General features: G+C 34.0%; 4 protein-coding genes and 1 long non-coding RNA gene across 5 annotated transcripts; 3 read left to right on the top strand and 2 right to left on the bottom strand.

Annotated features, from left to right (window-relative positions):
* The first annotated feature begins 1,913 nt into the window (after positions 1-1,913).
* Positions 1,914-4,322, top strand: LOC123209818 (eukaryotic translation initiation factor 3 subunit G-like). Its single transcript, XM_044627973.1, has 2 exons — positions 1,914-2,308; positions 3,651-4,322. The coding sequence occupies exons 1-2, from the start codon at positions 1,963-1,965 to the stop codon at positions 4,184-4,186; spliced, it is 882 nt and encodes a 293-aa protein (XP_044483908.1). The 5' UTR covers positions 1,914-1,962; the 3' UTR covers positions 4,187-4,322.
* Positions 4,323-6,081: 1,759 nt separating this feature from the next.
* LOC123208340 (methylsterol monooxygenase 2-2-like) lies at positions 6,082-9,664 on the top strand. The gene is made up of 7 exons (XM_044625792.1): positions 6,082-6,237; positions 6,677-6,814; positions 7,186-7,331; positions 7,492-7,611; positions 7,713-7,925; positions 8,031-8,111; positions 9,348-9,664. The coding sequence occupies exons 1-7, from the start codon at positions 6,208-6,210 to the stop codon at positions 9,430-9,432; spliced, it is 813 nt and encodes a 270-aa protein (XP_044481727.1). The 5' UTR covers positions 6,082-6,207; the 3' UTR covers positions 9,433-9,664.
* A 675-nt stretch (positions 9,665-10,339) lies between these two features.
* On the bottom strand, positions 10,340-12,205 carry LOC123208338 (probable protein phosphatase 2C 24). The gene is made up of 3 exons (XM_044625791.1): positions 11,499-12,205; positions 11,104-11,421; positions 10,340-11,006 (listed from the first exon to the last, which is right to left on the bottom strand). Exons 1-3 carry the CDS (start codon positions 11,955-11,957, stop codon positions 10,551-10,553), a joined length of 1,233 nt encoding a protein of 410 aa, XP_044481726.1. The 5' UTR covers positions 11,958-12,205; the 3' UTR covers positions 10,340-10,550.
* A 652-nt stretch (positions 12,206-12,857) lies between these two features.
* On the top strand, positions 12,858-13,998 carry LOC123208346. The gene is made up of 2 exons (XR_006500764.1): positions 12,858-12,995; positions 13,435-13,998. It is a non-coding gene; the product is annotated as an uncharacterized LOC123208346 (long non-coding RNA).
* A 3,143-nt stretch (positions 13,999-17,141) lies between these two features.
* Positions 17,142-18,511, bottom strand: LOC123208341 (tropinone reductase homolog At2g29170-like). Its single transcript, XM_044625793.1, has 5 exons — positions 18,351-18,511; positions 18,036-18,243; positions 17,739-17,955; positions 17,556-17,662; positions 17,142-17,486 (listed from the first exon to the last, which is right to left on the bottom strand). The coding sequence occupies exons 1-5, from the start codon at positions 18,437-18,439 to the stop codon at positions 17,298-17,300; spliced, it is 810 nt and encodes a 269-aa protein (XP_044481728.1). The 5' UTR covers positions 18,440-18,511; the 3' UTR covers positions 17,142-17,297.
* Between the last annotated feature and the right edge of the window lie 3,335 nt (positions 18,512-21,846).

The raw sequence follows: 21,846 nt of genomic DNA, 5'->3' as shown, positions 1-21,846 counted from the left end.
GGATCGTGGAACGCTTTTATAAGTGTTAAGTGATATCCAAAGATGGAGACTCAAGATTTTTCTGATCATTAGTCAGCTATGAAGTGCAAAAACATTTGTTTCTGCATTCCTAAGTATAAGAAGAAAGAAATCCAGGGTGAAGAATCAGAAAAATCTTCACACTCTCATAGTAAATCTGGTAAAGATGCCAAGAAACAGGGAGATGACCAAGATGAAACTAGTCATGACGCAGTTTCAGCTACCAATGCTACTAGTAGTACCAGCAATGATGCAACCATGGCTGCTGTGATAAGCACAGCTCATGTATCATCAACCATGGAAGGGAGTGAATGAGCCAGTTCACACGCTGGTGAGTGTTGATGGTGGTGTCGATGATGTTTAATACTGTCAAAAGTCAGGCAGATTTTGGTCTATTGCTATGTTGGGTTATGTTTTTTTTAAAATAGAATTTTGATTGTTGTTCTTTTGATTCAGCAGTGTGAGTTGAGATGGAATTGGTATTCAAGCTGATGAGCATTAATACTTCTGCTTTGTGTGAAGATGTGAATTTTTTGGATTTTGGTTGTGATTTTGTTGAATTTATGTAAGATTTTCGATATTATTTGAGTTGAGAATCAAAGCTCTTCCACATTTTTTATGGATTGAATCCTTGTTTTGTTTGCCTACTCCAATGACCACAACCTTTAAATAATTATTTAGTTTTAAAAATAAATTTACTTTTATATATATTTCAAACTCTAAAAAATATTATATATATATATATATACATCTCTAACCATTTATTAATATTTAACAAATTTCTCATCTGAAACCGGATAAAATCATAAATTTTTATACGAAATATCAATATAATTATAATGAATATCAATTTAATTATAAATAATAATATATTATTATATAATTAAATATTATGTATAGTTTTATTAAAATTTTAAAGTTCAAATTATTATTTAAAATCAACTTTTTTATATAAAACAAAAACTAAAAGTTTAAACTTTGAAAAAAACGGATCGTGTCAAATGCAATAAATGAGATACGATTTAACAAGATCTTATCTTCGTTATCTTTTCAAATGTAATTTGAATAAAGTGGATTTGAATTACACTAAATGAGATGAGAGTTAGATTGTATATATTGATCTGGGTAATTCAAATTAAATATAATCAGAAGACTAGTGATTATTCTTACGAGTAATATGGTAATTTTATAAAATAATTTAACTAATTTATACTAGCTAAGAATTCTTTAATCAAGTTGTTGTTCACAAATTGAAAGAAATAGGGATTTATAGTTTCCCAACCCTTGAGTGGGACATGCAATTTACTTTGCTTGTTATTGTTGTCATTGAGGAGTCATTTGGTTATGGGTTTTAAAGATCAGTAATCTATCTTTTATTCTCTTGTTTAGTTTATCAGTAATAAAATATTATAATAATATTCTATTACTTATACTGACATAGTAGGTAATATAGATGATAATCTGATTATCACCTTCACCTTAGGTATTTAAAGTAATCTTGATTTTATTATAATTATATTAGTATTTATTAATTTTTTGAGACAAAAATAAATTTATTTTTAATTAATATAAAAAATAATATGAAAAATATTTAAAAATAATTATATTCAAGGGCATTTAAGTAAAATAATTTATTAGTAATCTTTTATTACTTTTAACCAAACACAATAATTATTTACACCTATCAAATTTTATCAAACATAGTAATCATTTATACCCAGTAATATTTTAAGTAATCTATCTTCAAGATAATCTTTCTATTTTGATAATAAAATATTACCCAAATCAAATGCTCCCCGAAGGAAAAAGGAAATATACTGAAACTGTTAAAAGAGTTAAAACGGCAGCGTTTGTAGAGAGCAAACCCTCTCAATGTTTATATAGCCTGTTTCTCCAAATCAAGAAACCCTAACCCTATCTCGCGGACGTACAAACTAGATAACAATGTCAGTGTCGACCCAGAACCCGACCCAGCCGAAGCTCCGATGGGGAGAACTCGACGAGGACGATGGCGAGGATTTGGACTTCCTCTTGCCACCTAAGCAAGTGATCGGTCCCGATGAGAATGGGATCAAGAAAATTATTGAGTACAAGTTCAACGACGAGGGTAATAAGGTTAAAATCACCACCACCACTCGCACTCGCAAGCTCGCTAATGCTCGTCTAAGTAAGCGTGCCATTGAGAGGAGAAACTGGGCCAAATTCGGCGACGCCGTACACGAAGATGTCGGTAGCAGACTCACCATGGTCTCCACCGAAGAAATCTTGCTTGAGCGACCTCGTGCTCCTGGTTTGTCATTTCTTTTTTTATTTGTATGTACATGTGTTGTAACGTTTGTGGTTTGGTGGTGTTGGTGTGGGGTCTGTTTGATGAAAACTTTTGGCTGAGAAGTGTATAGGGTTTTGGTAGTTTGGTTTGGAATTGAGATATAAATCACGATTTATTTTATTTTTTGCATTGATTGTCAATTCGGTTCTCTAGATATTGTTATTCTCTCTGTTTTCTTTTGTTATACGCTGTAGGATTGGAATTTTTCGTTTTTCAATTTGTATATCGTAGGGTTTGAAGATTTTCATATTTTTGAACTTATCTGTGTTAAGGGACTATGGGGATAAATGAAAATTTTCTTACTGAATTTTGAAAATGTTAACATTGATTTCAATTGCTTTTTATATGCTTTGTTTCATTTGTGGAGTCGTTATTTGTTTATTGAAAGTAAGCATTTTATATGCTGGTATACTCTTCGGGAATTATATGAAGATGTCTTCTTCAGTTATGAGATTGAAATATGAAATTGCAATGTATGTTCTTTTTGGTCATAAAATCCAGAAATATGAGTCTGAGGTTAATTAGTGCTGTCAATTTCAGGAATTAAGAAGATTATTATTGTGTTGATAAAATGACCAGTAATGGCTGCACATTTAGTTTGTGTTGTTCCTTAGCCAATATTTTATAAATAGGATACATTTTGTGAGTGGAAAGGCGATGAACCTAGCCTATTTTGTGATATTTCCTGAAAAAAAATGAAGGGCCTTATCTTTCTTGTAAAAATATGATGGCAATTATTAAATACTTGTATTTTTAATTTATTTTTTGACCTGGGAAGGTACTGTGTTGTGCTTGAAAGGTTCTATTCTTGTGATGCCCTTTTCAAGAAAATGTGCTAGCTGAATTAGCATTATGTTACCATACTGTCCAAATTTTTTGACAAAATTGCATTTTTTATATTACAATTAGGGAAATACTTCATAATTTAACTGCATAACTACATATCCATTCCACAAATATTATTGAGATGGGCAGTTTATGTTTTTGTTGTTGCATAATATAACTGAATGGGTGACAGTGTTTAAGTTGATTTCAAATCTGAGATTAGTTAACGTCCTTTTTAATATCAAATGCTTTATTGTGTTTGATTCTAGTCTGATTCATTGTTATGTCTGTAGAGTACTATTTTTTTAACTGTAACATATGGAATTAAATTTTGATATCTTCATTGCTGCCTTTTTTGTTTTGGGTTTTACTAGTGTATCTGATAAAAAATTGTTAAACCCCATTCTTTTACAATGGTTTCTTGTTTTGTTGATTACAATCCTCTTACATCTATACTGAACTTCGGACATGCCAACAGGTAGTAAACCAGAAGAAACAAAGGTTGCAGGAGATTCCCTGGCCCAAATTGGCAAAGGAGGTGCTGTTCTCATGGTGTGCAGGACTTGTGGGAAGAAGGGTGACCACTGGACCTCAAGGTGTCCTTACAAGGATCTTGCTGCACCATCTGAGGGATTTGTTGATAAGCCAACTGCATCAGAAACCACAGCAGCTGCTGCTGGTGCAACAAAGGGAACATATGTTCCTCCAGGCATGAGAGCTGGGGCAGAGAGAACTGGAACTGACATGAGACGAAGGAATGATGAGAACTCTGTTAGGGTCACCAACCTTTCAGAGGACACTCGGGAACCCGATTTGCTAGAGCTTTTCCGGCCTTTTGGTACTGTAAGTCGTGTTTATGTTGCTGTTGATCAGAAGACTGGCATGAGCCGAGGTTTTGGTTTTGTGAACTTTGTGAATAAAGAAGATGCTCAGAGAGCAATCAACAAACTAAATGGTTATGGGTATGACAGTCTCATTCTCAGGGTTGAATGGGCAACACCAAGGACAAACTAGATTCTTCTTTGTCCCCAGCTTTAATGTTCTACAATCACAATCTTGACCATTGTAATCTTTTTGAACTTCCAAAAGATGAGGAGGATTTTGTATGGTTTTGTGACAATGTGGCTTTTATACCAGTACTTCTTATGCACATGATTTTAGTTTATGCATTACCTCAAGCCTTTTTAATATCACTAGATATGGTGGTTGTGATAGCTAGTTTAGCTTAGCCTAATAATGCTAATTTTGTTCTGGTTAAAAAGGGAGGCTCGATTAAGGGAAATTAATTAAAATAAACATATAGTTTGCCAGTTATACTTTTCTAGGTTAATTTTTTTACTTTTTACTTTTATAAGCAAATGGCATAATTTGTACCAATTTTGCCCCTAACGTAAAGAACAGAAAACTCTAAATTAAAATCAAAACAAAACACATATAAAACCAAATATAGAAAATACATGGTAGTTGAAAAAATAAATCTCAAACCAATCGGCCATTGTCTTGGGAATTGGAACCTCCGTCAAACAATAACTCTTCAAAATGGATTTAAAGGTAAATTAGAGTTTTAGTTATTTTTGTTCGATTGTCATTTACGCGATTTAGGTTTATGTTTATTTTTATCGAATGGACGGTAAAACCCAGCCGTTTTTAGTTGTGACTTATTTATCTAAAAGTGTAGTCGTCGACGGAGAGAAAACTTGGACGCAAAACAATTAAATTTACAAACAAATTGTGTAAACCACGCAGACTTATGTAAACAACGCAAACCACACAAACCTTGCAAAACCACGCAAACCATGCAAAGTCACACAAGTCATGCAAATTATGCAAACCGTGTAAACCCATGCAACTCCACGTAAACCCACACAAACTTTCGCAAACTCAATGAAACTACATAAACCACGCACACTCACTCAAACTGCACAAACTCACTCAAACTACGCAAACCACACCATTGACACTTCACATATGATGCATAGTTTGCACGGTTTGTGTAGTTTGTACAATTTGCACAATTTACTTATAAATTTACACGTTTTGTGTTCGGATTTCCTCTCTATCAATAGTTACACTTTCAGACAAATAAACCATAAAACCAAATATAAATAAACAAAACTCTAATTTATATCTGAATCTATTTTCAAAGTGTTGTTACTTGTTAGAGGTGTTGCTACTTATCGGAGGTTCCAACTTTAAGAATAGTCACCGATTGGTTTAAGATTTCTGTTTTTAGCTATTTTACATTTTCTATATTTGATTTTATGTATGTTTTGTTTTGATTTTGATTTAAAGTTTTTTGTCTTTTTCATTAGGGGTAAAATAGGTACAAATTATACCATTTGCTTTTAAAAGTAGAGGACAAAAAATTGGCATAAAAAAAAGTATAAACTCCAGATTATGTACCTATTTTAATTAATTTGATAATTTCTAGGTATTTAATTTGGGGCCTAGAGAGTTGATATTATTGGTTTGTGTGGTGCTGTTGTCTTGTCAAAATCACGTGTTGCAGTTGCAGCTGCTGATGAAGAAAAAGACTTCACTAATTTTCTTACATAATCCATAAACCTCCACTACGTAATCCAAACAAATAGTCAGCATTCAAAGTGGTTAGTAGCGTCAAATGAATGAGATTTACGCTTGAGAGTTATTAATATAATACATAATAATATATATATATATATATATATATATATATATATATATATATATCATTTTATAATTAAATAATTTTAAATTAAAAATAAAATAATATTTAATTATAAAAAAAATATATTATTTTTTTATATATAAAATTATGTTTTATGCACGTGATACTGCTCGTGTACTTGCACATGCGCACAGTAAGAGTCTAGGAGATAACAAATTTACTGCCAGAGATTCATATAAAACGGCCCAAAGTAGTCAGCCCAGATTCGCCTTAGACAGTCTGTCTCATATCTCATCTCGTGGCTGGCCCTTGTTTTGCTTCTCTACTCGCTTCGCACTCTCCTTACTCTCTCTTGGTTTTTCACCGCATTGCTCTGAGATCAACTTTCATGGCGTCGGCCATCGAATCTGCTTGGCAGGTATTCTTTCTCTTTCTTTTCTCTTTTATCTTTTACTCAAGGTTCTTAGCTTTGCTTCTTGTGGATCTGTCTATGTATTTACTCACTTATAATTCTTTGTTTATGTATACAAATTAGTGGGTTGCCATTTTTTTGTGATTTTCTTTCCAAGACTTGTAAGTATTATACGTTATTGGAGATTATTTGTTTTTCAAAGTTTGTGACACTTGTAGCTTTAATGGGGCTTCACTATCATGGCTAGTTCAGTATGAATAGGAAACTTCATTTGTTAGATCTTCGTTTGCTTCACAAGAAATACTTAGCTTCAATTACGAGGGGTTAAATGTCATACTTCTCATTTTTCTGATAGGGAAGGGATTGTGTATGGTATTATCTGGTTGGGATTTATAATTGATGGTATGTGTTCATTCTTTTAAACTGTTGTTTGTTCATGATGCAGTATCTTATCACACATTTCAACGATTTTCAACTGGCGTGTTTAGGAAGTTTCTTCCTTCACGAGAGTGTCTTTTTCTTATCTGGGCTTCCTTTTATATATATTGAGAGGGGAGGATGGTTGAGCAAATACAAGATTCAGGTCTGATTCTTTCTCCTTTTCTTTTATATAAGTGCTTTCACTTTCTTAAGCCATTTTTCTTTGGTATACAAGATAAGCAATCCATATCCTAAATGATTAGAATGGTTGTGGTCTTGCTTTCAATGATTTAATTATGCTGCCATTCTTTCATGCTTGCTTCTCAGCTTAAGGGACTATCTTATCATTTATCACATGCATAAACTACGATAAAAGCTTTAGTGTTTTTTTCCCTTTTACTAAGGGCTTTTATATATGTTTTTCATATTTAGCCTTGTAAGATGTTGGTGATATTTCATTTTTCCAAGGTTTTTTCCACAATGTCTTGAATGCTCAACAACTGGGGATATTCACTAATTTCTGGTTCTATGCAGACAAAAAACAACAGTCCTGCAGCTCAGGAGAAATGTATTACTCGACTACTGCTGTATCACTTTGGTGTCAACTTACCCGTTATGATTTTATCCTATCCTGTCTTCAAATACATGGGCATGCAAAGTGCCCTTCCTTTTCCGTCCTGGTATTTTCAGGTTCTTTATACACCAAAGCTTTTTTTCATAAATACATTGTTGTATGTGATGTATTTCTTTCTCTACAAACATTTTCAACGATTTCTTCTGTATATATGTATTTATCTTTTCTGAAGTGTGTTTAGCTAGATCCTGGTTCTGGTTATGCAGGAAAGTGGTTCTATCACAGATAATATTCTACTTCATCCTGGAAGATTTTGTATTCTACTGGGGGCATCGCATACTGCATACAAAATGGTTATACAAGCATGTACACAGTGTCCATCATGAGTAAGTCAGACTTGTTTCTGAGTCTGGTGCTTAATTCTGTCCAAAGTTAGTTTTCTGGTTTTCCTCAGATGCACTTATAGTTGTTTCTGTTCCATGCACAGATATGCAACACCATTCGGGCTGACATCTGAGTATGCTCACCCTGCTGAAATATTGTTTCTTGGCTTTGCTACCATTATTGGTCCTGCTATCACTGGGCCCCATCTGATGACTCTCTGGTTGTGGATGGTATTAAGAGTCCTGGAGACAGTTGAGGCACATTGTGGTTACCATTTCCCATGGAGCCTCTCAAACTTTTTTCCTTTGTATGGAGGGTGAGTTTGTACATTATTCTCTAGCTAGTATATTGAGCTTGGTTTTCGTTTTAAGTAATTATTTTATTGTCTGCTGCTGAAATCCTTTTTCTCGTAACTTTTTAGGGCTGATTTTCATGACTACCATCATCGTTTGCTTTATACTAAGTCTGGAAACTACTCATCAACATTTGTTTACATGGACTGGTGAGTTGCTAGCATTAGCAGGATGATGCTTTTTGCATATTTATAGTGCAGTATGTAATAATCGCATAGAAGATGTATTTTTCTGTTACCGATTATGTACAACTGCCAAATGGATATACTGTCTCACCCAACTACTTCAAATAAATAGAAGATGAACTGTTCATACTTTAAAATCATAAATGACATCATAGTACTAGGTCCAGAAGTTGAATATGCTTGAGGACATTAATATTTTCCTCCATTAAAGAAACCTGGAATGTTGCTAGAGATAACATACAAGGTAGGTTTCATAGTTAGACTCAAGCTTTTAGTGAGAGTGGAGATGGAAGCCTGTTCAAATGTCACAGGAGAAGCAGACAAAACATTTCAGGTAGGGAGGACAATAGTCACTGAAGGGGGGAAAGTCCTGTTCTTTGTCCTCGGTTTCTTTATCCTTCATCCAGATGCTTTGTTGAGTAGCATCCTCTGTGGTGCCTCCCTTTCTCATTAACCTAGATTATAAGGCCTATGGATTAGTTTCTAGTGTAAATTGTCTCAAATTTTGCTGAATGTCTATAAACCATATCTCCAGATGTAATTGTGCAATATTTACAGTCTTGGTTGGACAACATCATATGACTATGCAAAATTGAGCTGTGTCTGACATGACTAATCTTTGTAGGTCCAGCTGTCCGGTGTTTTAAGCATGCCTGTTGAGTTGTCAATTTTCTGAGGCCTCCCTAATTTATTTGATTAATTGAGGGCCCAGGCATCTTTAAAAAAGTTACTTGCAGAAAATTAATCAGATGATCTGTGGGCTGTTAGTGTTATTGGGGATGAGGTATAAAAAAGATACTGTTATTCTTTGAGTTTTTGTGTTTATGCGTATTGATATTCCCTGGTGAGTATCAGATGTTTTCTATTGCTAAATTACTCTTGCTCCACATAGCTTACTGATTATTGTTTTCTCTGGTGGAATTTGCTCATGGCATCTGTTTTTAATATCCATATGTACATTTTTGAGTGAAAGATTTAATGTAAGATAGTTTAAATATGGGCTTTGTCTGCTTTAGTGATTTGCTTTCCAAACATTTGAAGTGATTACTTCTGTTCCTATACAGTTTACAGTTTGGCTCAGTTTTAATAGTTAATGGGAAGCATATTTAAATTTAAACATGCTCTTGCTGCTGAGATTTTGTTTTCGTTCAAGCTTCTGATAATGACATGATCTGATACTTCTTTTGTGTATTCTCTCAGGATATTTGGTACTGATAAGGGTTACAGAAAGTTGAAGGCACTAAAGATTACCGGTGATGATGATAGCAAAAAGCAGATATTATGATAGAAAATTCTTTTTAAATGAGCTTGACATTTAGAAAATGGGTTCCCAGCTAAAGGGCATCTTGGAAAAGGTTTTGTTCTACCCCTGCCTCATCTGGTGTGCAAGCAACTTCATGTAGTTATTTGCCTAGCTGTTCATGTTTACAGTGTGTAGTGATATGGAATCATGGGAAAGATTTCTTTGGATATTTTGCTGTCTTTTTCCATACATTAAAGAAGGGTCTTTGCTGTAATTAATCTTTTTCATTCCGTCTTTCCCCTTGTCTTATGCTGTGGATGATCTTCAATGCCTTGAGTCACTAATGATTATCTGGAAATTGGGTTAATTTTACTTGTCAAACGGTGATCGATCCTTTGTTAACAGAATCAATCTATTTTTACCATGTAAAGAATGTTGGGCTAATACATGGTAGATTGGGTAGTGATAGACGGCAGATAAATGAACAAATTGAGAGATGGCGCCATCGCAGAAAGGGCATGTCATTATCTCTTTGTTCTATAAATGACGATTTGGATTCCAGCTAGACAATGCATATAGTTAAGAGGTTTTGATGAGATGAACGTGATGATAGAATAGATTCATGGGCGTTGAAGAGAAAAGAGCAAGTAGAAAAGAAACAACTTGAGCAATTAAACCATGTAAAGCAAACGCAAAAGGAAAGTTTGTGGGAATGGGGAACCTGGACAAGGAAGCTTGAGGGGAAAACTAGAGAAAGATAAGTGCGCTTATGCCTATCCCAGAAGGAGAAGATGCTGACATGACAAGTGTTCCTTTTACGATGTCGTGTTGTCTCTATGTTCATCTTGAATTAGGTAACAAGTGCCTCGCACACAAATTCGGTCTAATTCTTGATTTCTTCATTTTTGGATTCGAAAATGAAATGGAAACCCAAAAAAATAAAAAGGGATAGGAAAATCATCAACTTTTAACATTACCAATTCAATCTTTTTTTTTTTTAAGAGTTTGTATCCATTTTCCTTTGAAACAGTTTCCATCTCTTCTCCTCCTCCAGCTTCACCCTCAATTTTTTTTTTGTTTTAAAACAAGAGTCATTCAAATCGAAGAAAAAGAAACCCTATACTCTACCAACCCAATAAATTAACCCGGCCTAATTTCTCTTACGTGGCTTTTCTAAGATCCACCGCCACCACGCTCACGTTGTCACTACTATGCCTCGCCAATGCCAGCTTCGTCAGTAACAATGACGCGTCCGAGCATAACTTGTCTGATTTCTCCCACCCATTATTTGTGATCTCCTCTTCCTTCTCCGCCGGAGATGATGTTGCTGCCGCGTCTGGTGCAAGAACCTTGCCACGCAAGCACATACGCGCTAACCAACATGCTTTGTCATTTGACACCACATCCCACAGACCGTCCGTTGCTAATATCAGACAATCATCCTCCGCCGCCCTATTAATGATCGTTATCTCTGGCTCACAGCTCACGTAAGGTTTCAAGTAGTTGTCACCTATTGCTCTTGACATAGCCAATACTCCAAGAACTCTGGCCCCGTCCCAATAGATCACCCGACCACCCGCTGCTTGGATCCGGTTCAACTCGTCAGGTCGATCCGGCTGTTTTAACCAGACAAATGAGTCAATCCACATTACTATCTATTTATCAATAATTTTGTAATTGAATAAAACAAAATGGATGAAGAGTTTAAGTTACTTTGTGATCGGAAGATAGAGGAAGCGCCTTCCCGTTACGACACAAAACAGCCCTAGAATCTCCACAGTTAGCAATGACAATCTTATCCGGCGTTACAATTGCGACAACCGCCGTAGATCCAACAGCATCCGACTCTGGCGTTTGAAGCTCACACCTACACGTAGCTTTGGCGGCTGCAGCATTACACTCAGTCACTTCCTTGTCCATGCGCGTAAAGCTTCGTTCCAACGCCCCCTTCCATTCCGTTATTTCCGCTCCCTTATTCTCTAGCTCTTCCTTCACCAGCTCATGCAACCGCTCTCTACATCTCATCGCCACCTAAAAAAGTTGCGGTATAAGTAAATGATGAAATCATTTTTTAACCCAGGTCTAATAAATTTGTTAGAGATTTATACATGAGAGCATCCGTGCCCATCATAAACACCAAAATAGTGCAATTCTTCGGCCGTGGTTGTGTAATTTTGGCTCATAAAAGATGGATGAACTGCTACAGCATCTTCCATGTCTCTTCTTCTCCCACAAACCGAAGCGACGCCGTATTTCGGGTACGATTCTGGTAATACTATAGAACTTAAACAATGACTGGGTATTAATATCTCTTTTGTTTCCGGTTTTCCGTTCTCTACTTCAATTATTGCTTGTTTTTCGTTCTCACTCGAAGCAGAGTTCTCTAAAGGGTAATCGCAGTCACGAGAACGTGATGTTGTATAAACTTCCAGCTTGGCCCGTTTGGGTTGCCCGTTTTCCTTTTCTGATGCTGTGACAAATTTGAACCGTCTGATCTCCATTCGCCTTCGGCGTGCTTCACGCGAGCTTAGCTCGCACGGCGTCGACGTCTCACTCTCGTTAACCATTCCACAGCATATCTCGGCTATCCAGAAATTAATTACACTCTGGCACGATAATAACTATTCACAAAGATTGAAGATTAATTGTTTCTTTACCTTCTCTTCTCTTCTCTTCTCTTCTCTTCATCAATAAGAGCGAGCTCGTTAAAGAAAGGAAAAGAGAAAAGTTGAAAAATTTTGATATCTCATTCTGTGTAATATTGAAAGAGACGGCTGGCGCATTTGAAAGGGAACTCGTTCATGGGAGGCTATTTACGTAGGAATGAGTTGTTTTTGTGTTCTGTTGTCTCCACGGGCAGCTGCCCCTTTTTGTCACGGGCTGACCGAACAGCTGCTATTGTGTGTGACGTAAACGCCTCTCTGCCTAAATCAATACATCTTCGCCGTTGATTTCATTTTCCTATGTCCTCTAACTTCCAACACGTGGAGCTACCAATCTGGTAGGGATATACGTGGTCCCTTGAAATATATACAACGCGATCACAGACTCTTCCTTTCCGGACACGCGTATGCTACCCCAAGGCGTCGTTTCAGTGTGCAACTTTATTTTCTTTGTCTCAATTGCTTTGTTTGTTTTATTTTGACTTGGTAACACGTGTCTCATTCCTCGTATATGAATTGAACTACAATTTCAACTTTTTTTTTTTAATTTTCAAATTCCGCCTGGGTGTTGTGGTCCAATCAAATGAGCCAACGTATCACTTTGATTGGTAAACCGGGGTCCACCTGCCAATGTCATTGACGCTTACAGAATATCTAGATTCTAGAGAACCATCATTCCACCCACGTACACGTGTGTAAATCGCAATTACTCTGCACTCACCCGACCCAGATCCGTTTCCTCTCTTTGAAGAATATATATATGTTGATTCTTTGATTCATTGAAATGTTTATTTTTATAATGAATTGAATATTGATGGAAGAGCGCAATGGGCAAAACCGTACTCAATTTTTATGAGGTTGGGAGCAGCAATCTACAAAAAGGATTCTTTAGTGAACGTGGAGAGATATGATTGGAGAACGTGTTTACAGAGAGAGAGTAAGGTGAGTGGGGACTACACTACTACCTGAACCCTAACACTAGGGTTCCACGTGTCGAATCTGGTTAGCTGGCTGTCAAGTAATTGTAATGAATCTGGTTGCATGGAATTGATATTGACAAGAAGTTAAACGTAGGTGCCACGTGACAGATTGACCCAAGTTAGAGAAATTTAACTAGAGTTAACATGTGGCTTGAAAAAGGATGAGGTTATGTTAGGTGTCTTTTTTTTTCATAACCGAAATTTTTTATTTCTAATCAGATTATTCCTTCACGAGGAAAACAATGATATCCATTACATCAACTTTATTATATTGAATAAGTGTTATCTTAAATTTAATAATCGGTTTTATAATTATTAAATTAAATAAATTAAAATTTTGATGTCAAAGATTTCAATCCATATGTTATTGTATGACGTTGAAAATGCTTGAAATGTTAAAGGAAGATTACAAGGTGTGGAGGGTGGCGCGTGCGTTTACTTTCTCAGGGAAAAGAAAGTAACGGGACACGGCGAGGAAGGGGATTGGTTATTGGGGAAACTCCTGGCAGTGGTGGCAGAGAAAGCGTGAGAAGAGAGAAGGATACTTGGTGAGAGTAAGAGAGGGAAAGGGACTACGTGGTGGAGAGACTGCATGAATAGCGAAGTTTTCAATGTTGGGTTTCAACGATATTCGGCAATTGTGGCAACGTGATCCGTGGAAGGAAGGATAAATTTGTCAGATTAGGCATTTGGCAGGTGGATAGAATAGACAATATACCACATGTGAGAGATGGCTTGCCGCCGGTCAACACCATTATCAACTAAATGTATCATTTATCCTTACAGCATAAGTCTTTACTAAAAAAAATATCATAAAGGACGCGATTTAATAGTTTTAAATCTTAGACATCAACTACATTGGCTTTCATATTCCCTTTCGTGTCAATATGAAAAAACATCAAGATTCCACCGAATTGGGATATGTAATTTATGTAATTATAAAAATAAATTTCCAGATTCCTATAGTGTGTGTAAGTAATTATTACTTTATTTTATAAATATAAAAGATTATATTTAAATAAATAATATTATGTATATAATTTTTATATATAATTTTATATATAAATAATAATATATTATTATAAAATTAAATAATTAAAAATTAAAGATAATATAATATTTAATCTTATGATAATTTATTGTTATTTATATATATAATTACACATAAAAATTATGTTCAAAATATTATCCAATTTAAATATAAGTAAAACGGTACCTTGACGATTAGGGGTGAGAAAAAATCTGAACCGAAACTGGAACCGTAGATACTTGTCTTTTGGTTCCAGTTCCTACCTAGAATTGGTATACTATGGATAAGTTTCAGTTCTAATTTTGTGGAACTAGCCAATTTCGATTCTGCTTTTACGTTAAAAAGAATCAAAACTGGAATTGAAACCTATTTATTTAATGAATCCAATCCAATTCTATCCTCTTTCTATATTTTATATTTTTTTTTTTTCGGAATTGAAAAGAGAAAAAAGTGAGAAACATGGAAACTGACGTTGAAAGATATAATTTATTGAGAAACAAGAGGCAGGTCTAGATAGCTGTTTTCATTGATGGGATTAATTTTGATTGGCATGAAGAAATGTGAGCCACCAAGCTTCGACCCCACCCCTACAAATCACATATTTACTTATGCCTGGTTGCAGAGTTTCATTAGAGGAGGGAAAAAAAGTGAGAATTCTACAGAAGTAATCATCATCTTCTTACGTAATGCCCCATCTTGCATCAATAATTCAACATAGAGAAAGAGCCATAAAAATTATCCTGAGCACACAACAAAACAAACTTCTTCCACCGATCTTTCTTTCACCAATCACCATTAAACACCTTTCAAATAACCTATGGAAAATAGAACCAAAAAAGCTAGCGTTGAGTGACAAATCCAGTTTCGACTATAGAGTATTATTTGATCATGTCACTAAAACTAGCTAGTCTCGACAATTGGAGCAGATCTGATAGTATCCAACATGACAACACAATTGAACAAAGATCATTAGTGATCCAGCCAATGTCTCCCAAAGATTGAATAAACTTATCTCGATAACACTGTCAAAGATCATAGTACCTTGGGTAAAGGACCCATAACTTTTTTTCAACATGTACATCGCAAACCTAGGCTTGTTGCCTCCTACCAAGGGCTCCTCCAATAGAGACACTAAGATGCTTTTGAGTTTAGGATTTACAATCTTATCTAAAGAATGACACGTTATAGAAGTTCTCAAAGGTGTATACTATGAGCTCAAATCTATTGTCTTCCCACCAAAGGTCCCCACAATGAAACTGACACCAAAATGTTTTCTAGAGTAGGATCCAAAATCTTACCCAGTAAGCATATACAACACAACTTTGAACTTGTTGTCACCCACCAAGGGCACCCTCAATGGAAACAACACCAAAGTGCTTTAATTTTGAGTGTATAACCAAAAGTCCTACTCAACAAGCGACACAAAATGGATTTATGACTTTTCCTCAAGGTGGCAACAAAAAAACAATCGAGATCATATAATTTATGTAATTATCTTATTTTCATAAAATTAGAATATAAATAAATCTCTTTATTCACTATTGTATTATGAAAGCAATGTAATATATTTCCATTTGGATTGAATAAAAGTAAGAGAACTCTCTCAATAATTCTTTTATATTATCCAATCAAAATTTACCTTAGATATATAAATAATATAATTATTAACATAAATTCTTAAATAACATATTAAATCACATTAAAATTATATTGCTTTCAACATCTACTAACTCAAGCTCATTTTCTCAGCCATTAATTTCGCATACCATCTTATATAGTGAAAATGGAATTATGCTGCTAATTTCAATCACTGTTATCATCTTTTGTGGAAGGTCCAAATCTTGTCTACTTTTTGTTTATGCATCAGCATTAATATCTCCAATGTATACGTGGCCGTAAATCAACTTTCAATTACTGGTGATTTAGGGTTGATCTAGACAACAATTATTTACAATTCCAAGATTGACCCTATTATAATTTCACTAATACATTTTGGGATTGTATGATATAAATGATTAAATTTGATTTATAGGCAGAATACTATTCCAATACATAATTAAAGTGAGCAACGATTATAACTTTCTAACTCCCACTGGAAATATTTTAATAATCTTCTCTTTAATTTCTTCCAATGGATTTGTTTGTTTATAGAGATCAAAAAAACGTTTTGATTAAGGTTAGATTCGAATTGAACTTATTTAAATTTAAACTCGTTCGAGTTTAACTCAATCAAGTTTGAAACGAGTTGACCTCAAATAAGTTCGAGCTTGTAACTTCAAAATTTTCGAACTTGAATTTGACCTTTAGAGTGTTTAGCTTGTTAAACTTGCTAACTAAAGTTTTGATACAAAATGATATCGTTTTTATCAATATATATTAAAATGATGTCATTTTAATAACAAGTGAGTTAAAAGTTTAAACTCGAATTAAAACAAGCTAAACTCGAGCTTGAAACAAGTTGAGTTTGAGCTTATTTGAAGTGAGTTCAAACTTAGTTACATATAAATCAAATTGAGCTCAAACTCGATTTGATTTGAATCTAACCTTAGTTTTGATAATAAAACTGATGATATTTCAAACTTAATAACTAAAAAGATTTCCGTGTAAATATTCAAAAAGAGCTTAAATTATATCCTAAATAAGATATTGTGAAAGTTTCAAATCTATATAAAATTATTATCAAGAGAGTTTAAAAATTAGTTAAATGATGCGTGAGATAAATTCCTACTTATCTTTAAAACCCAGATTTTGTCTTTAAAAGTTCTAATTTCTTTGAACTATTTTTGGGCGAGAAGGAGAATTTAATAGTTGAATCTCTTTACCGCTAAATAAAAACACACTAAATTTGGTCTTTCATTGATGTCGACAATTGCAAGTGAAAGAGGAGCCATGCAGTTTAAACATGCATGTTAATTACCATGAAAACGATTTCTCATATACCACTGGCTGCCACAAAGATAGTGCTTGCTGACTTAAGAAGCTTTCAGAGGAGCATTTGCCAGTTGAGGGAAGTGGTAAGCGAGTGACAACAGTGGATTGCGATTGATTATGCAAGAGGAAATATCAAGAAACAGATGGTTAGAAAATAATACGGCTGTTTCATTTCACAGAATTCTTGCCAATAACCCCATACATTAGAGTAATTTCAATTATTCAATGAAATATCAATAGATGTATGATTCAGGTACACCAAGCAGCTTCTTCTGAATTGGCCTTCTGGGTGTTTCTTGTTAGTTATGCTTTGGGGAGGACGAAGCCATTCACTGAAAATCCTCCATCAACACAAATAGTTTGTCCACTTATGTAAGAGGCTGCAGGCAGGCAAAGGAATGCTACCAAAGATGACACCTCCTTTGGTTCCCCTATGCGTCCCATCGGGGTTCGCCATTTTACTTGCTCCAAAAATTTCTCATCATTCAGATACTGCAATCAATCAAGGAAGGAGAATAAATTTCAAAGCCATTTGGTCTTGTAGGAAGTATTTGTTCTTACAGTTTCAGCTAGGGGAGTTCTAATAAACCAAGGCGCCACAGAGTTGGCCCTTATATTGTCTCTTGCCCATTCACAGGCCAAATTTTTGGCAAGTTGATTCATGGCTCCTGCAAGTAATCAGTAGTAAATTGTTAAACCCATTTATAAAAGCTAGCAATATGGATAACCAAAGTATTGACATACCTTTTGTAGCAGCAAATATGGATCCTAAACTTACTGAAACAACACCACAAACTGAAGACATGAAAATAATGCTTGCTGACCCTGAAGCTTTCAAAAGAGGATAAGAAATTTGTGACAAGTGGTAGGCAGACTCCAAATTGGTGGCCATGAGAAATGAAAAATCTTCAGCCTTGCACTCCTCGGTGGGCTTGCTCCTGTTTGTCCCAACATTGTTTATCTGCAAAGAGATGATTGAATTACTTAGTTATAACTGAGTAAAAACAACATGGGTTTGGAAATTGATAGTGATATACATACGAGGATGTTGAGTTTGCCATTAAACAGAGAGGAGACTTGTTTCATTAACTTCTCTCGCTCTGGTCGAGATGATACATCACACACTGAACCACTGACTTTGAAACCTTTATTTTCCCATTCATGTATGCATTCCTTAAGTTCTGCTTCATTCCTGGAGCATGTATGGACACTTGCACCTAGCTCTGCAAATTCCTCCACAATAGCATGCCTGATGACAATAGAAATAAAATAACATGTATCAGATTATTCAACAACACAGAATCAGAGGCAAAGAGAAGAAAACTGAGAGAAAAGGGAAAAAATATATGTAAGAACCCGAGTCCTTTGGTTCCACCAGTGACAAGTGCAGTCATTCCCCGAAGACTCCATCTGTTGCACCCACCATAACTATTTGCCTGACTCATTCTCTCTAGCTCTCTGTATTGCTATGTTTGGAATGGTTTCAGAGGATTAGTTATATACGACTGTAATCAAATCACCTTGCACCACTGTTACTTGCAGAACACGCAAATCCCAGTGCAAACCATTACAAATTTTTCGATTAAATAAGATATGTTTGTAATCACGGAAAGTATTTCTCATATACCACTGCGTGGCCGGTAGAAATTCCTCTATTTTTCGTACTAACCAAAATAACTTGATACCCAAAAAAGATAATTTTGCTTCAAATTTTCCAAGTTAACTTCCCAAAGATGCAAAATTGGATGGCTAGACCAATTCAATCATAGATTGATTAGTCCTATGAAGAATGTAGATTTCTTTTGAAAGAAGATAATCGAACAAAAGAACATAATTCTTTTTTGGAAAATTAAAATTTTTAGCCTTATTTTAATCTGTATATACATATATGTCATTCATTTCAAAACTTAAACAATTATACTACAACAGTAATCTTTTTTCCCAAAATATCTCTCTTGAAATGACTCATGCAGAGATTCTCTCTTTTTCTCTATAACTTTTTCTCTCTTCTTTCTCAGTTTTCAAATGAGGACCCATGTAGAAAGATCCTTTTTTTTTTTCTCTACAACTTTAGAACTGTACTGTGAAAAATAGAACAAGTGCTACAGAATGGAGCTAATGCTTCAAAAATATAAGAAAGAAGAAAAAAACTGAAAGAGAAATGGATTTCAGATTAAGAATTCTTGAAGTAAAGATATAAAACAAAAAGAACAACCCACCAAAACTCGACCACATCTATTTCATACCTTATATTAGACCCTAACTATTAGGATGATAAAAAAAATCATTTAGTAGGATTTTAATTGAAAAAAATGAAGAATTGATATTTAATTGAAAAAAAAAATTACTAGATATTAAAAACAAGGGTTGGCGTTACTAAAAAAAAAGTTACTGGAAAAAACGCCAACCCTTATTGTAAATAAAAAGGGTTGCGAATGCCAACCCTTTTTATATGGAAATTGGCACCAACGCCAACCCTTTTTAAAATTTTTTTTATTAAAATTTTTTTTTTTGTTTAAAAAGTCTCAATGCCCACCTTTTTTAAATTTTTTTAAATTAAATTTTAATTTAGTCCGAATTTAAATTAATTTAATTTGATTAGATTAATTTGAAATTTGGTCTAAATTTAAATTAATACAATAAAAAACAGAAGAAAATGACAGTGATAATTTTATAATCTTTTATGTAACTCTCTATCAAGACAAGAAAAACAATACACACACGAGCATTAGATTGGAATTCGCAAATATAAAAATTAAAAGAATTGAGTGCAATAGAAGAAAATAGAAAAAAATAAATAAATTCACTAGGGCTCTGGGGGTTGGCGTTAACACCAATCTGCTCTTCGTCTGGAATTTTTTCTGGTCTGCATTTTAATATTTTATAACCATCACTACAACATTAAACAATATTATAACAACTTTAAACAATAGAAACAACATGAAATAATAGCATTAAACAATCTAATAATATGAAATCACAATAAAATTAAATTTTCGTCTCTCCCTCCCTTATGTCCAAGTTGAATATTTTATAATGATTTTCTCACTGGTTTTATTGTTCAATCACGTATCTTCTTTCATTAATAATTTATTTTTTTCATGTTGCAGAGATTCCTTCCTCACTTGAAAGCTGAGAAAGAAGAGAGAAAAAATTGCAGAGAAAAAGAGAGAATTTCTATATGGGTCATTTTAAGAGAGGTATTTTGGAAAAGTAGATTACTGTTGTGATATATTTGTTTAAGTTTTGAAATGAGTGACATATATATATATACATGGATTAAAATAAGACTAAAAATTTCAATTTCTCTGCTTTTTTTACAACCACCGAATATTGACTCAAATTAAATAGAAATTATACAACATATGCTTTACATTTTTGTAGGAAGCAGGATGGATAGTGGCATACGAACGAGGATGTTAACTTTGCCATGAAATACAGAAGAGACTTGTTTCATTAGAGTCTCTCGTTCTGCTCGAGATGACACATTACACACACAACCACTGGCTTTGAAACCTTCAGTTTCCCAACCACTAGCTCGTCTTTATTCGTAGCACATGTACGCACACTGGCGCCTATCTCTGCAAATTCCTCCACAATAGCTTGTCTGATAGCAATGAGAAAATGAAAAACAAATAAATTTCTGGTCTGAGCTCTGTTAAGTTTTTTAAGATTTTACAGTACCTGTATTATAGTGAGTAGTGTGTAGGTTAGTTAAAGAATTGGCTCATAGAGAAGGTTCTCTTCAGATATAATTATTTATAGACATCATCACTTAATTTCAGTCTCTAGACGGCAAATCCTATCTATGCATTATATGTTTCAGAGAATTTTTTTATGCGATTTTTCATCACCAGTCTATATATGCAATTTACAACCTAGTGCAAGACATACTAGAATAATAACGTTTAAAATTTGAATATTATTTGGTGTGTTGAGGGTTTTAACCTGGTTTGACTTGATGGTCTACGATATAACTATTTGCTTAAATATATTATTTACATTGAATATGATTTTCTAGACTGGTATCTAGTGCTTCTCGATGAGTTTTCTCTTAGATAATCTTTTATATTTATAAATCTATTAAAAAGAAATTATATTCAAATTACAATAATTTAGGATTTTTGATCTGGTTCTAACAATATGTTACTGTTTCAAATGAACTAAAAATAAATAGTAACAATGTTAAAACTGTCCCATTTAAGAAGGTGCAGATGTCTTCATATTACTGTTATAGGCGTGAAATAAAAGAATATTTATAGAAGTTTTATGACAAATCCCATGTTAGTAGACGTTTACTTACTATCTTAAGCTGGAGAGTTTACTCATGTTCATTTTTAGATACTAAATTGGAAAAAATTAAAATACCACCAACTCACTAAATACCGACTGGTCATTGGTCTTGACCCAATTTCGGTCTGGTTTTTAAACGAATGATACATGATTAATTAAGATGAAGAATTTTAGAGGCTGTTGCCATGAGTTTAGAACTTCAAAGAAACTTGAGTCTCCAAGAAAAATAATAAAAACTATCTATTGGGTGTATGAAAATACAATATTTCCCATGCTTTTCTTCGTAAAGGAAGAAATTTTCTAGAATTTATTATTTGAAGTTTGAACTGGTAAGATCTCTGCCAATCAAGGCCAATTGAGGCAACAAATCATGAGCAAAATAATGGAGATGTGTTAAAGTTAGGCTCTGCCAAATATAAAGCTCTATCTCATGAATTAGAGTTATCAAGATTATACTAATATTCATTATGTGATTCTAACAAATCATTCAAATATTTTCTAATTTCAACATATTACCAATAAAACTTTTTTTATATATAATTTTCAATACTAAAAATAT

Source organism: Mangifera indica, chromosome 2 (assembly GCF_011075055.1).
Source record: "Mangifera indica cultivar Alphonso chromosome 2, CATAS_Mindica_2.1, whole genome shotgun sequence".
In the NCBI taxonomy this organism is placed as follows: Eukaryota; Viridiplantae; Streptophyta; class Magnoliopsida; order Sapindales; family Anacardiaceae; genus Mangifera; species Mangifera indica.
This window is presented reverse-complemented; position numbering and strand designations above follow the sequence as displayed.

Excerpts from the sequence above, each read along its gene's own strand:
- LOC123209818 (XM_044627973.1), top strand. The coding sequence starts at position 1,963 with ATGTCAGTGTCGACCCAGAACCCGACCCAGCCGAAGCTCCGATGGGGA. Across the intron at positions 2,309-3,650 it reads TGAGCGACCTCGTGCTCCTG|GTAGTAAACCAGAAGAAACA; the intron begins GTTTGTCATTTC and ends ACATGCCAACAG.
- LOC123208340 (XM_044625792.1), top strand. The coding sequence starts at position 6,208 with ATGGCGTCGGCCATCGAATCTGCTTGGCAG. Across the intron at positions 6,815-7,185 it reads TGAGCAAATACAAGATTCAG|ACAAAAAACAACAGTCCTGC; the intron begins GTCTGATTCTTT and ends GGTTCTATGCAG. Across the intron at positions 7,332-7,491 it reads GCCCTTCCTTTTCCGTCCTG|GAAAGTGGTTCTATCACAGA; the intron begins GTATTTTCAGGT and ends CTGGTTATGCAG.
- LOC123208338 (XM_044625791.1), bottom strand. The coding sequence starts at position 11,957 with ATGGTTAACGAGAGTGAGACGTCGACGCCGTGCGAGCTAAGCTCGCGT. Across the intron at positions 11,422-11,498 it reads ATGGGCACGGATGCTCTCAT|GTGGCGATGAGATGTAGAGA; the intron begins GTATAAATCTCT and ends CAACTTTTTTAG. Across the intron at positions 11,007-11,103 it reads CTCTATCTTCCGATCACAAA|CCGGATCGACCTGACGAGTT; the intron begins GTAACTTAAACT and ends TGGTTAAAACAG.
- LOC123208341 (XM_044625793.1), bottom strand. The coding sequence starts at position 18,439 with ATGAGTCAGGCAAATAGTTATGGTGGGTGCAACAGATGGAGTCTTCGG. Across the intron at positions 17,956-18,035 it reads ATGGCAAACTCAACATCCTC|ATAAACAATGTTGGGACAAA; the intron begins GTATGTATATCA and ends ATCTCTTTGCAG. Across the intron at positions 17,663-17,738 it reads CATATTTGCTGCTACAAAAG|GAGCCATGAATCAACTTGCC; the intron begins GTATGTCAATAC and ends GATTACTTGCAG.